This window comes from Pseudophryne corroboree, chromosome 6 (genome assembly GCF_028390025.1).
Source record: "Pseudophryne corroboree isolate aPseCor3 chromosome 6, aPseCor3.hap2, whole genome shotgun sequence".
In the NCBI taxonomy this organism is placed as follows: Eukaryota; Metazoa; Chordata; class Amphibia; order Anura; family Myobatrachidae; genus Pseudophryne; species Pseudophryne corroboree.
Window position 1 is genome coordinate 148,019,412 of NC_086449.1, and position 13,658 is coordinate 148,033,069.

At 48.6% G+C, this 13,658-nt stretch overlaps 2 protein-coding genes across 3 annotated transcripts in view; both read right to left on the reverse strand.

Moving 5' to 3' along the window:
- The window catches only part of CNNM3 (cyclin and CBS domain divalent metal cation transport mediator 3), a 44,987-nt gene extending 41,399 nt beyond the window's left edge, over positions 1-3,588 (reverse strand). Inside the window, exons 1-2 of one of the 2 annotated variants that reach the window (XM_063932003.1) lie at positions 1,773-3,588; positions 1,164-1,307 (exon numbers count right to left, since the gene is read on the reverse strand). In XM_063932003.1, the coding sequence (XP_063788073.1) occupies positions 1,164-1,307; positions 1,773-3,189 (1,561 nt within the window). In that variant the 5' untranslated portion in view covers positions 3,190-3,588. The remainder of the gene's footprint in view (positions 1-1,163; positions 1,308-1,772) is intronic. The other variant, XM_063932004.1, reaches the window with a different exon arrangement.
- A 650-nt stretch (positions 3,589-4,238) lies between these two features.
- Positions 4,239-13,658, reverse strand: part of CNNM4 (cyclin and CBS domain divalent metal cation transport mediator 4) — a 51,422-nt gene continuing 42,002 nt past the window's right edge. Inside the window, exon 8 of the mRNA XM_063932000.1 lies at positions 4,239-7,663. Coding sequence (XP_063788070.1) covers positions 7,475-7,663 — 189 coding nt within the window. The 3' untranslated portion in view covers positions 4,239-7,474. The remainder of the gene's footprint in view (positions 7,664-13,658) is intronic.

The following is a 13,658-nucleotide window of genomic DNA, read 5'->3' on the forward strand; positions in this document are numbered from 1 at the left end:
TACATGCGTTATGTTTATGATAGTAGGAAACTTGCACTTCGACAACAGCCTGTTTAGCAGATAATACAACAGACGTTTGGGGCAGTACAGAACTCAGACATAGGGGGGTAATTCAGAGTTAATCGCAGCAGCAAATTTGTTAGCAGTTGGGCAAAACCATGTGCACTGCAGCGGGGGCAGATATAACATGTGCAGAGAGAGTAGATTTGGGGGGGGGGGGGGTGTTCAAACTGAAATCTAAATTGCAGTGTAAAGGACAGTACTGACGGGAGAGATGTGTGCTGAGCGATCTTAACACAGACCGCTCAGCACACATCTCTCCCCCTGCTCAGCACAGCGCAATGTGCTGAGCAAGGGGCCGCTCACTTCACACAGCGCTGAAGTGAGTGACCCGCTAGATTGAGCCTGCATGCAGGCTCAATCTAGCACCGGCGATAGCGATGCGCACTATTGCTGGGGGGCATACACACAACAGATCTGTGCTTAAAATCTTCTCTGTGTGTACCCCCCTTTAAAATAAAGCAGCCAGTATTTACCCTGCACAGAAACAAAATAACCCACCCAAATCGAACTCTCTCTGCACATATTATATCTGCCCCCCCTGCAGTGCACATGGTTTTGCCCAGCTGCTAACAAATTTGCTGCTGCGATCAACTCTGAATTACCCCCATAGAGCTGTTGTGGCGTTCCATCAGGGAAAGCTCACAGTGGACATTCCACATGCAGCACACAATCTTCTCATGTGACCTGGAACATAATTATCCCTTTCATTGTAGCGTGTGACTGCAGAGACCTCGGCACAGAACACACTTTCTGCCTGGGAAAGTTCTGCATTGTAGAATGCCCTGGTGATACTAAACTCAAACTGGTTGTGAATTTCACCATTCATGAATACATTTTAGTTAAGAGTTATCATGTGTCTTACCACATAGAACAGTATGCCCTAGGACCTATTCGCAGTTGCATGAAATCTGACCTTTTGACCACCCATAACCATGTATCTTATTGTCAGTAATCCTAAGTCTTCCACCACCTCACTACTTGAAACAGCCAAAGGGCAGATCCTATGATCTGTACGATGGGTGCCACACAGAAAACGCCTCTACAGAAGACCCTTGTGACTGTGGTGATCACATGACCACAGAACGCAAACTGCTCCTTACTATAGTCTTCCGATTCATCCAGGATCTCCGATTTTATGATCTCTTCAATGACGTCCTCCAGCGTGACTAGGCCGATAACCTCATAGAATGGGTCTCCTTCGCCTTCATTGTTCACCTTCTGTACAATAGCCAGGTGTGACTTACCTGTGGAGAGATGACAAGCACACAAACAGGTAATAAAAGTGAGAACACACTCAGGTTTCCAGAACATCAATGGAGACGCATGCAACATGCACTCTGAAAGGCAAGATTTACTTGTCACTGAATTGGACCTAGCACTGAGGTCACTGGCACAAGTACCTTAGGTGTGAGGTAACGGATGATGATTTGAGAATGGTCCCTTACTGTATTTGTCTCTACCATCTCTGCTGGAATATTATGCCATGAATCCTTCACAATTCACCTAAAATATTCCCTGAAATTTCCCTACAGTATCCTAATCATTCACCTTCATAGTCACATCCCCAGTCACTCTGAAGTATGCTCCCCACCATTACTTTGTTGAATTCTGGCAATACTGGGCACATGCAAGCTTGCATGTGCCACACACACACACACACACACACACACACACACACACACACACACACACACCCAGAGTGCCCTCACCCTTCTTAAACTCCTCCAGAACAGCATCCAACTTGGTGTCACTGAACACGAAGTGGACGGGGTGACTGTAGAAACGGGTGATGGTGCTCAGGGGGGTGCAGTCATCGGGATCCACGAAGGCCAAGTCTTTCACGTAGAGGATGTCCACAATGTTGGATCGCTCATTCTCATACACAGGGATACGGGTGTAGCCACTCTCCATGATGCTGGACATGGTGCTGAAGTCCAAGAGGGCATCACTGGGTAGCATGAAGCAATCATTCACAGGCGTTAAGATATCCTCCACTGTTCTGTTTCTTAGAGCCCCCTTGCTGAATTCATCCCTCACTAACTCACTGTAGGGATCCCCACATCTGGCCATCTCTAGGATTCGCAGTCTCATGCGACAGCAGCTCGGGTCCTGCCCAAACACCATCTCAAGGAGCCAGGATAGGGGGAAGGAAACTGGCCCAGCAACAAGCAGAAAAAAGTGGGTGAGCCAAAGGCACTTGGACGCCAACCAAGGACCCCAGCGGGAACTGATGGCGGCTGGCAGGGCCTCACCAGCAATTAAGAGCAGTCCAGCTGCTGCAAAGATGGCAACCGCCACTGAGCCGGTGGCGTGGTACAGCAAGACGGCTACAGCCGAATGGGTGATGCAGCAAAGGGACAGCAGGGAAATAAGCGTATAACCTCCCCATCGAGTCCTGACATAATCCAGCCGGTTGGCAGCCAGCCTCTCGGAGGGGGAGCCCCAGTCCTTAAGGAGATCTAGCTCTGGGGGCTCTAGGATTAGAGTGCTGAGCTGGAGGCCGCGGACCAGGCCAGACAGCAGCACACAGAGGACAATGAGGAAAGCCAGCAGCCAAATAGCCAAGTAACTGTCACTGGGGCTACTGTAGTCCTGGCTCCTGGTGCTGGGGGGGAAGAGGACACACTGCTGCGGCTCTACCCCCACCCTGGTCAGCTCCTCCTCGTCCCCATCCCCTGACACAGTGATGGCCGTGTCCCCCCCTGTATACAGGGCCCAGCCTCCCCCCTGCCGGATACACAGAGGGTACAGGAGGCCTTTGTACCCCCTGACCTCATCCTCAGCCTGCACAGTGACCAGGCCCGAGTGCTCACTGCACACCATGAACTCCTTCAGCAGCTTCAGGGGCGGGTCCGCCGCAGGGGTGCAGTTCTGGGCCCCGGGGGCCCCAAAGGACAGCCAGGGCCAGGTGTCATTTCGTAATTCTGAGCCATAGAGACGGAGGCGGAACAGGGAGCCCGGGCGAGCCCTGATCACCCCTCCGTGCATGGACGCCCCGGTTCCATCCTCCAGCCGCAGCCCCAGCACCTGGGCCTGGTCACCGGCTTCACCTACCACCGACGCCGCTCGCGTTACCCCGAGTCCGGCTAATAGCAGCAGCCGCACAGTCGCAGCGGCCATGTTCATGGAGGCAAAGCCGCCCCGCCCACTACGGCCGCATCCAATCGCCTGCGACCGCAGGAGCTCAGCGCAACCAATAGGGAGCCTGCTGAGCTATTCCGACCAATAAGGAGCTGGAGGCGCGGACGGTGGGCGGAGCTACGGCTGAGCAGTTGTAAACAAGGAGGGACCCGAGGGCGATGTAACCCTCTCCCTGCCGGGAGACACGGGCTGCCCAGCACTGAGCGGCCTCAGCGGGCAGCAGCTCCGGGCACAAGGGGGACACAGGCGCCGGCCTATTCTGTCCCCTCATGCAGGTTCCTGTCGCCCGGCGCTGCTATGCCCTCACCCAGCCATGGGCCCATACACACATCCGCATTCAGCGTATTCCAGGGAGAGGGCTAAGGCGCCGGCCACACACGGACACGGACACAAACACACACACACACACACACTGCGGCCTGTGCCCCGGACAGGTGAGGGCGGGGGCTTCCTTCTCTACTGCACAGCAGAGGGCAGCACAGGGGTCACTCACTGGCTGTGACCATGCACATACAATTTAGGCAAGAGGCCCCGAGGCCACATTTCAGGTTGAAAAGGGTTAAGAACCCAAATACAGGCGCAAAGAACTGCCTCGTGTAGATGCTGTGGTGTCATGTAAGGCATCCTTTTCCAAACTCCTCCGTTAAAGGCCTGGTTTTAAGGATCACCATGCTTTAATCCGGATCGTTAAATCAAATTGACGGAGGTATAAATTAAGGGGTCTATTTACTAAGCCTTGGATGGAGATAAAGGGCATGGAGATAAGGTACCAGCCAATCAGCTCCTAACTGCCATGTCACAGGCTGGGTTTGAAAAATGGCAGGAGGTGATTGGTTGGTACTTTATCTCCATCCAAGGCGTAGTAAACATACCCAAGTCACCTGCGCTCAAACTTGGATATTCTTAAAACCTGGCCTGTAATGGCAGAGTTTTGTCATTCACACAAACCTGTTTAGTGGTGTGCAGTCTCATCTTCCTATGGCTTTTGTCCCATCAGCACCATCATCTACTGCATGAAGTCCAGTCAAGCAAACTGAATTAATAACTCTTTAATAATTAAACAATTTATATATATTTACAATCATCTCAAATTGTACCTTTTCTCACCCACCACCACTCCTGAGGACAAAAAAAAATAAAAACATTTCCCTTCTTTTGGAACTCAGTAAACAGCAATAGGCTCTAATTTCTAAATTCTGCTAAATTTCCAGTCCCTGAGCGAGAAGGTTGGGATCTGCATCTCAAGACCAGACGCTGCAAACACAGCAGGAAACGCTTTATGGCTTGTTCATACAATGAATGCTACATTTTCTGGAAACCAAATTTTATCTTAAAAAAACAAACAAAAAACCCTTTAGTGTAAAGAGCAAGCAATTAAGAGAAAAAAAAGTTCCCGTCACCTATAAAGAACCAGTTGGGAAGGGGGGGGGGGGGGGGGGGAATCAATAGTCAGACATAATGCTGGCAATTCTCTGTGGTTTTGACCTCCAATAATATTACATATAAAACTAGGTAGGAGCGTTTTGCATTTAATATTATTGCCATGTTCAATTTTGGAATTAAAACTGGTTAAGTCCATAATGGTTAGGAGTAGGTGAGGGTTATGCATAAAGGTTTGTATACTTTTGTAGAGAATGCCTCCCCTCCTTATTAGAGGTTCGGCAGCGGTCTCCCTACAGCTGCCCAGTCGAATTACTGCTTTTAGCATCATGGCCAAGCAGAATCCAGTATTTAACCTATGCAATGACTGATTGGATGCTCTAATGCCCATCCAGGTATCGCGAGTATTACACATATTTAGGTCTAGGCATATCTGACTTCATATGTAACTTGTAAATACGGACAGCTAATACTAGCGTTACATTGAGCTGACCAAACTACTTATTCGGGAGCACTACAAATCCCCCTTTCAGACATAAAACCTAGCTTCAACCTGGCTCGTAGCCGGGGATACCCCTTCACACCAGACCTGGGTCTTCCAGTGACCCACGTCCTCCGGCATTCAGTGGGCGGTTGGAGATTATGCCATCTCCAAGCACTACTGTCCCCGCCCTACTCATTTCTTTTAGGCTTGCCCTATATCGCACTTTCAGACTTAAGCCAGGTTGTCTACCCAGATTGGATGGAGATCAGTATGAGTTACAGACTTATCGGGATGCCAGCCGTCAGTATATAGACAACAGCATCCCGCACGTCAGTATGCCAGCAACGGGGTGAGCGCAGAGTCCCCTTGGGGGCTCGGTGGCTCGCCGCATGTTCTATTTCCACTCTTTGGGTGTCGTGGACACCCACGAGTGGGAATAGCCCCTGCTAGCCAGGATTCTGGCTGGCAGCACTGTCAGCAATCAGGATCCCGGCGTTGGTAACGCGAATACCAGGATCCAGACTTCCAGCAGCTGAACTACATACCATTGCAAGCCCCTGGGACCCCTTATAGCGAGCAGGGTTGTAGACCTGGGACTGCCAAATCGAAGAGACCCTGCCGCGATATGCCATACCCGCCAATGCATGTATACATGCAAAATCCAAGGTTTAGGCTTATGTCTGAAAGGAGTCTGACTGAGAAGGGATTATACAACCTTTCTAAAATGCCAATTGGTGCTTGCTCAATCAGAGGTTTGCAATCAAACATTCCCTTTACCACTTGGTGCATTTCCCATTGGCATGAACACCTTTCACTTCCCAATGTACCATTATAGGAAACACTTGGTTCTTTTGCTTATAGCAGAAAGCATACATTTAAAAATAAATATGTCTCCTACACACAGATTAGATTGAGTCGAAGTGATTTGCAAATAGATTTCCTGGAAAATGTACCTCAGTATACATTTCATTACTCATCTTTCCACGTCTCAATTTAGCAGAAATATGCAGCAATACTGTTTTACTGTGGTTTTTTTTTCTATAGGTCCAACATGGGATTCAGAACAGATCAAGTGCAAAAATAACTGCAAAAATAAACACATATCTACTTCAAATATGAGGAGGGACCCAATTGTCCAAAATAACCCTCTGGAATTGTTTTTGGGAAGACTAGAGTGCTGCAGTGCAAATAGGGGAGGAGAGCAGACAGAAAGCAGTGCTATATATATATATGGACAGTAAGTGAGGGGATGAATGATCCACATAGGTGACGATGCAATAACACCGCCTGCATTGTCCAGGGTATCCCCAATACCATGAATGCAGAATAAGGCCAGTACCACCATTTTAATGTCTGAATACTTCTCTTGGCCTTCAGTATCATGTCACTATAACCTATTAGTGGTGACATATGATTGGGACACAGGCCCCTAGTGTTGTAGTCAAGTGGCAGACATTTATACAGAGGGGATACTACCCTTTGCCATGTAAACAACTATGAATATGAAAGCTGCCTGTGAAAAAGTTCTCCTTGCTGCCACAGTGCAGAGATTGGTGCAGCACGTCAGCGATAGCTTGTCAGTAATACAGATATTCCCTCATTAGTCCTCAATACTTGACCAGAACACAATACTGGTGGTGACTTGATGGCTTTGGTTACTGTTAGATACTCATAGTACCAGGAGTGTGGACACCAATGCAGAAGACACCCACCATACAAACCAGGCCACCATCAGATCCATATGGGGTACTAGGAAACCAGACAGGAGAGGGCAATACAGTATGAGATAATCACACCTAGCTTTTCCCAGAAGGGTCACTAATAACAGGAAGACCTTCAGTGGCCCCTTCTGAGATACCAGACAGCTGGTGTTTATAAGAATGAAAGATGGTGTGGGTAAAGCACCCACATATATAGGAAGACTAAGCACTACCCTCTCCCCCGAGGAAGACAGACAAATAGATCCCCTTTTTAGAGTTGGGGGTCTCCAGTGCACATGTAGAAATCCTTCCCTGAGTTGATGCTCTGCACAGCATCAAACCATTCCCAAAGCACAGCAGAACCTCGCTCTGCCAGTTCCCCTTTGGTAGTCTAATGTTCTCCTCTAGACAAGTCTTTATGCTCCAGCGCTGCAGAACATTGCTCTGATTACTGGCCTTGCTGAAGGTCTGGAGAACATCATTATGAATACTCCGGAACAGGAGGCTTGCAAAGCTCTCCCCATACAGACATGACAAGCGTAGTGCCACGGCCTCCATTCTGCATGGAAGTCTGCTCTCTTTGTCATTGTAGGATAAAGCTTTGCATGCAGTACACAGTCACACTGTTATCCAGTTAGATATTGCAAAGTCTGATCCACTGGTAAAGAACAGGCAGAGCAATGCTACGACAGCGCCGATGGTGTTGTCAAACTGCATTATGATGCAGGCTGTGCTGAGAGTTCCTCTGGTTCAACAGACTGGTGGTTTCATCCACTAATACCTCACTGTGCTCGGACAAGGTGCCGTCTGGCTTGTGGATTCCTCCCTCAGGAGACTGAGGGCTACTATCCAACCGGGAAGACATCAGGGCTCCTTGATACTGGTCCCTTGTGATCTGTAAGGAAACGTAAGTTACAAAAGCAAAATACACTTATTTTCTGTCACCTTTTACTTCATGATTGCTAGATAAAGTTGCTCATTCTATGTTATTTACACGGTCAATCTCTAGCAACTCTATGATAAATACCCTTTAATACTGAATGTGAAAAGGAGAAATCTTACACTGGCTGGGAGAAATGTGTGCGGGACAGTAATAACACTTTATTATCTATTTGTGTCTACGTCAGGTCGTGTAATGCGATAAATAAAAGAACGCATTGCAAATGAGAAACACAAATATACACCTTGTAAAAGCCATATTGATGAATGATGTAATAACATTTATGAGTAGATTGTCCTAGTGAGAACGTGTAATACAGGGAGCCTGGACTGGCACAGTAATCTGGCAATGTGTACCCACTCACACCCCAGGGTAACCACATACAAAAGGCAGGATATACAAAGTGCAATATCAGCTCTCAGTCACTGAGCAGGAGCAGCCAGTCTCACACTACAGACACAGCACGCCCATTGCTGGGTCAGCAGCAGCACAGGATATCCATCCCTGAATGCAGGATTTAGGAGCATCACACAGGAATCTAATAACCAGGCACAGACAGGAAGAAGGAAACTTCCTGTAAAGACTACAAGAAACCACCTATGCTACAGAGTGAGGTTTGTGTCGCTATGAGGAACGCTGCTTAATACAGGTTCAGACAGCACCATACAGCTGCTCTGGGCCCACTGTGGTCGTCAGAAGACTAGATGTCCCACACATAAGGGAAGCTGTATCAAGCGATGATCATCCCCTTTTCCAGATTTTTCAACAAGGGTTATTACCGCTTCGCTGAAATGCATTAAAAGGCAGATCACTGTAGCGCATGTCTTGACAATCTTTCTTATTTCTAGGAGCCAGGAAGAAAGTGTAGGAGACAGACCACCAACCACCGCTCCCCCTCCACCCCCGCAGCCACATTACTGAGCGACTACCCCCCCTCCCCCCCCAGCCACATTGTTGAGCAGCTCTCCGCCACCCACTCGCCTCCAGACAAACCAACCCCCTCAGCCACAAAAACAAGGGGAAGCCCCCTCGCATACCAGCCCTCCGCAGCCACCCTCAGGGCAAACATCAATCCCACCGCGGCCACATTAACAAGCAACCAGGCTGCACAAATAAGGGGGGTACCTCCAGGCAAAACCACTCCGCAGCTTTACCCCGGGCAAACAATTCCTCTGGGATTTGTCAAGACCTGCTTCAGTGGCACCTTTGACTTCTGTAAATAATGCTAGGACAGCAAATCATAATGGGCCCTTACTAAGCAAGCTGAAGAAGAAAGCTCAGGTGTTTGTCACTTGCCCCCCCAACACTGTGTTACTTACCAGTCCTGCCCCTGCACATCCTTGCACCGCCAGCCTCAGAATGTACAATGGAACTATCAGGAGGCATGACGTATTCTATCAGCACTAGGCTAAATCACTACGGGATTGGCTGTAATCGCAGAAGGGGCAGATTCTCTCTACCCCACTTTGGCTATTGGGGGTAATTCAAACCGGATAGTTAGGGTGCGTTTCTTGCATCCCTGCGATCAGGTAGTCGCGCCTACAGGGAGAGGGGGAGGGGGAATTCGCTGTGCAGGTGTGCGATCGCATGTGCAGGGAGCTGTACAAACTTTTCTCTGCACTGTCCAGGACTTACTCAGCCGCTGCGATGATCTGGGCCGTAGCTGACGTCAGAAACCCTCCTTCCAAACGCCTGGATCCTCCTGCGTTTTTCCGGACACTCCTTTAAAATGGTCAGTTGCCACCCACAAACGCGCTCTTTTTGTCCGTCACCTTGCGATCGCCCGTGCAATCGCTTTGTTCACACAATCCCGGCACTCCCCAGCGCTGCGGACCGACACGTCTGCGCACTGCGGTGCATACGCAGTACAGACCCGATCGCCCGCTGTGCGAAAATGCATAGCCGATCAGGTCTGAATTAGGCCCATTGAAAGCTTAATACATGCTAGCAAAAAAAGGTTTCCTCCCTGGCTTGGTTAATCAGCAACACAGTATGAGCACAGAGTCACGTGAAGTTGGTTAATTCACCACATAATCTGTACTTGTCCAGATGCTACGTAGGCACCCGCTCCATACTGTCCGTCCACCATGTCACGCTGCCGACAAAGGTCAACACAAATTATAAATACGATATAAGCCACCCAATACCCCCCCACCCAATCACAAATATACATATTTTTCCTGGTTCGGCAGGTACATAATGGACTGGGACAATATAGATACTCTAGTACAAGTTGAGTATCCCTCATTCAAAATCACACATTTTTGGGTCCCCTACTGAGATAATGGCACACAATAATATATGTCGTTCAACAGTAGCTAGCCCCGGTGCCAGAATCCTATGGTATGTACGGATCCAACGGCGGAGAATAAACCGCAATATATATTGGTGTATCTTGACAAATGAGCGGTGGCTCCGAAACATTGAACCATAATATACCAGCATCTTCATTGCTACATATGCCTCCTGAGTGCCGTTTATTCTTCAACGTTTTGGGGCTCACATACCCCTTTGTCAAGGTGCGTTATGCACCTTGACAAAGGGGCATGTGAGCCCCGAAACGTTGGGAATAACTTTGGATGTGAAATACACTTTTGCTTTGTTATAAATTACTCTGAGTGCCGCTGCTGTTTGAAAAGGATCGTATACCATTTGTTCCAGTGCAACGGGGTCCAGTTGTCGTACAGAGGGAGGAGTGCCGGTCCTACCACAAATAATAAGATTTTAAACCTACCGGTAAATCTTTTTCTCCTAGTCTGTAGAGCAGGCATTCCCAACCACGGTCCTCAAGGCACACTAACAGTGCAGGTCTTAGTGATATCCAGGCTTCAGCACAGGTGACTTAATTAGTAGCTCAGTTATTTTGATTTAATCATCTGTGCTGCATCCTGGATATCACTAAAACCTGCACTGTTGGTGTGCCTTGAGGACCGTGGTTGGGAATGCCTGCTGTAGAGGATGCCTGGGACTCCGTAAGGACCATGGGGTATAGACAGCTCCGCAGGAGACATGGGCACTGTAAAGCTTTAGAATGGGTGTGCACTGGCTCCTCCCTCTATGCCCCTCCTGCAGACCTCAGTTAGGACTGTGCCCAGAGGAGACTGACAGTACGAGGAAAAGGATTTTGTTATCTAAGGGCGAGATACACACCAGCCCACACCATACACACCGTACAACATGGTATACAATAACCAGTTAACAGTATGAACAAAAACAGCATCAGCCAGAGACCTATCTCAACTGTAACTTAACCCTTAAGTATGCAATAACTGTATACAAGTCTTGCAGAATGTTTCCGCACTGGGACAGGCGCCCAGCATCCTCTACGGACTAGGAGAAAAAGATTTACCGGTAGGTTTAAAATCTTATTTTCTCTGACGTCCTAGAGGATGCTGGGGACTCCGTAAGGACCATGGGGTTTATACCAAAGCTCCAGAACGGGCGGGAGAGTGCGGATGACTCTGCAGCACCAACTGAGCAAACACGAGGTCCTCATCAGCCAGGGTATCAACTTGTAGCACTTAGCAAAAGTGTTTGACCCCGACCAAGTAGCTGCTCGGCAAAGCTGTAATGCCGAGACGCCTCGGGCATCCGCCCAAGAAGAGCCCACCTTCCTAGTGGAATGGGCCTTTACTGAATTTGGTACCGGCAGTCCAGCCGTAGAATGAGCCTGCTGAATCGAGTTACAGATCCAGCGAGCAATAGTCTGCTTAGATGCATGAGTGCCAACCTTGTTGACTGCATACTGGACAAACAGTGCATCTGTTTTCCTAACTGTAGCCGTTCTGGCTAAATAATCTTTAAGGCCCTGACTACATCAAGGGACTTGGAATTCTCCAAGGATCCCGTAGCCACAGGGACCACAATAGGTTGGTTCATATGAAATGACGAAACCACTTTTGGCAGAAATTGAGGACGAGTCCTCAACTCTGCTCGATCCGCATGGAAATCAGATAGGGGCTCTTGAAAGACAAGGCCGCCAACTCGGACACCCGCCTCGCAGATGCCAAGGCCAACAACATGACCACTTTCCAAGTGAGAAACTTCAATTAGACTGTTTGAAGCGGTTCAAACCAGTGTGACTCAAGGAAACTTAACACCACGTTAAGATCCCATGGTGCCACTGGGGGCACAAAAAGAGGTTGGATGTGCAACACTCCTTTTAACAAAGTCTGGACTTCTGTGAGAGAAGCCAATTCCTTCTGAAAGAATATGGATAAGGCAGAAATCTGCGCCTTAATTGAGCCTAACTTTAGGCCCATATCCACTCCTGTCCGTAGAAAATGGAGAAAACGTCCTAGTTGGAAATCCTCAGTAGGAGCATCCTTGGCTTCACACCAAGACACATATTTTCTCCAGATACGGTGATAGTGTATCGCTGTAACATCTTTTCTAGCTTTAATAAGAGTAGGAATGACCTCCTCTGGAATACCCTTTTTAGTTAGGATTTGGTGTTCAACCACCATGCCGTCAAACGCAACCGCGGTAAGTCTTGGAACACGCACGGCCCCTGTAGTAGCAGGTCCTCCCTGAGAGGAAGGGGCAACGTATCTTCTGAGAGCAGTCCCTGAAGATCTGCATACCAGGCCCTTCGAGGCCAATCTGGAACAATGAGTATCGTCTGCACTCTTGTTCGTCTTATGATTCTCAATATTTTTGAGATGAGAGGAAGTGGAGGCAACACCTAGACCGACTGAAACACCCACGGAGTCACCAGGGCGTCCACCGCCACTGCCTGAGGGTCCCTCGACCTGGAACAATACGTCCGAATCTTCCTGGTGAGGCGTGATGCCATCATGTCTATTTGAGGAAGTCCTCAATGACTTGTCACCTCTGTAAAGACTTCCTGATGAAGTCCCCACTCTCCTGGATGGAGATCGTGTCTGCTGAGGAAGTGTGCTTCCCAGTTGTCCACTCTGGAATGAAGACCGCTGACAGAGCGCTTACATGATTTTCCGCCCAGTGAAAAATCCTGGTGGCTTCTGCCATTTTCTGCTGTTTTTTTTTTTTTATTATTTGTCCCGCCCTGGCGGTTCACATGCGCCACGGCCGTGACGTTCTCTGACTCGGATCAGAACAGGTAGGTTGCGAAGAAAATTCTCCGCTTGTTTGAGGCCGTTGTAAATGGCCCTCAATTTCAGCACAATGATGTGTAGGCAAGCCTCTTGGCTTGACCATATTCCCTGAAAATTGTTTCCCTGTGTGACTGCTCCCCATCCTCGGAGGCTCGCATCCGTGGTCACAAGAACCCAATCTTGAAAGCCGAACCTGCGACACTATGCAGGTGGGACCCTGACCACTTGTACGAAGGTCCCACTGAAAAGTTCGTGTGGAATGGCCTCTTAGGCCGCCACCATCTTTCCTAATACATGAGTGCATTGATGAACTGACACTCTTTTTGGCTTTAACATGTCTCTGACCATGTTCTGGAGTACTTGGGCTTTTTCTTCTGGGAGAAAGACCTTTCATTTTTCTGTGTCCAGAATCATACCCAAAAACGACAGTCGAGTTGTTGGAACCAACTGCGACTTTAGTAGATTTAGGATCCAGCTGTGTTGTTGTAGTATTCTCAGGGAGAGAGATACGCTTTGTAACAATTTTACCCTTGAACTCGCCTTTATCAGGAGATCGTCCAAGTACGGGATAATTGTGACGCCTTGCTTGTGCAGAAGCACCATCATTTCCGCCATTAACTTGCGAGGGCCGTGGAAAACCCAAACGGCAACGTCTGAAATTGGTAATAACAATCCTGTACAACGAATATCAGTTGTGCCTGATGAGGAGGATAAATGGGGACATGAAGGTATGCATCCTTTATGTCTAGTGACACCATAACCCTCCCCCCCCTTTCCAGGCTGGAGATCACTGCCCGGAGAGATTCCATCTTGAATTTGAACCTTTTCAGATATAGGTTCAGGGATTTTAGATTCATAATGGGCCTGATCGAGCC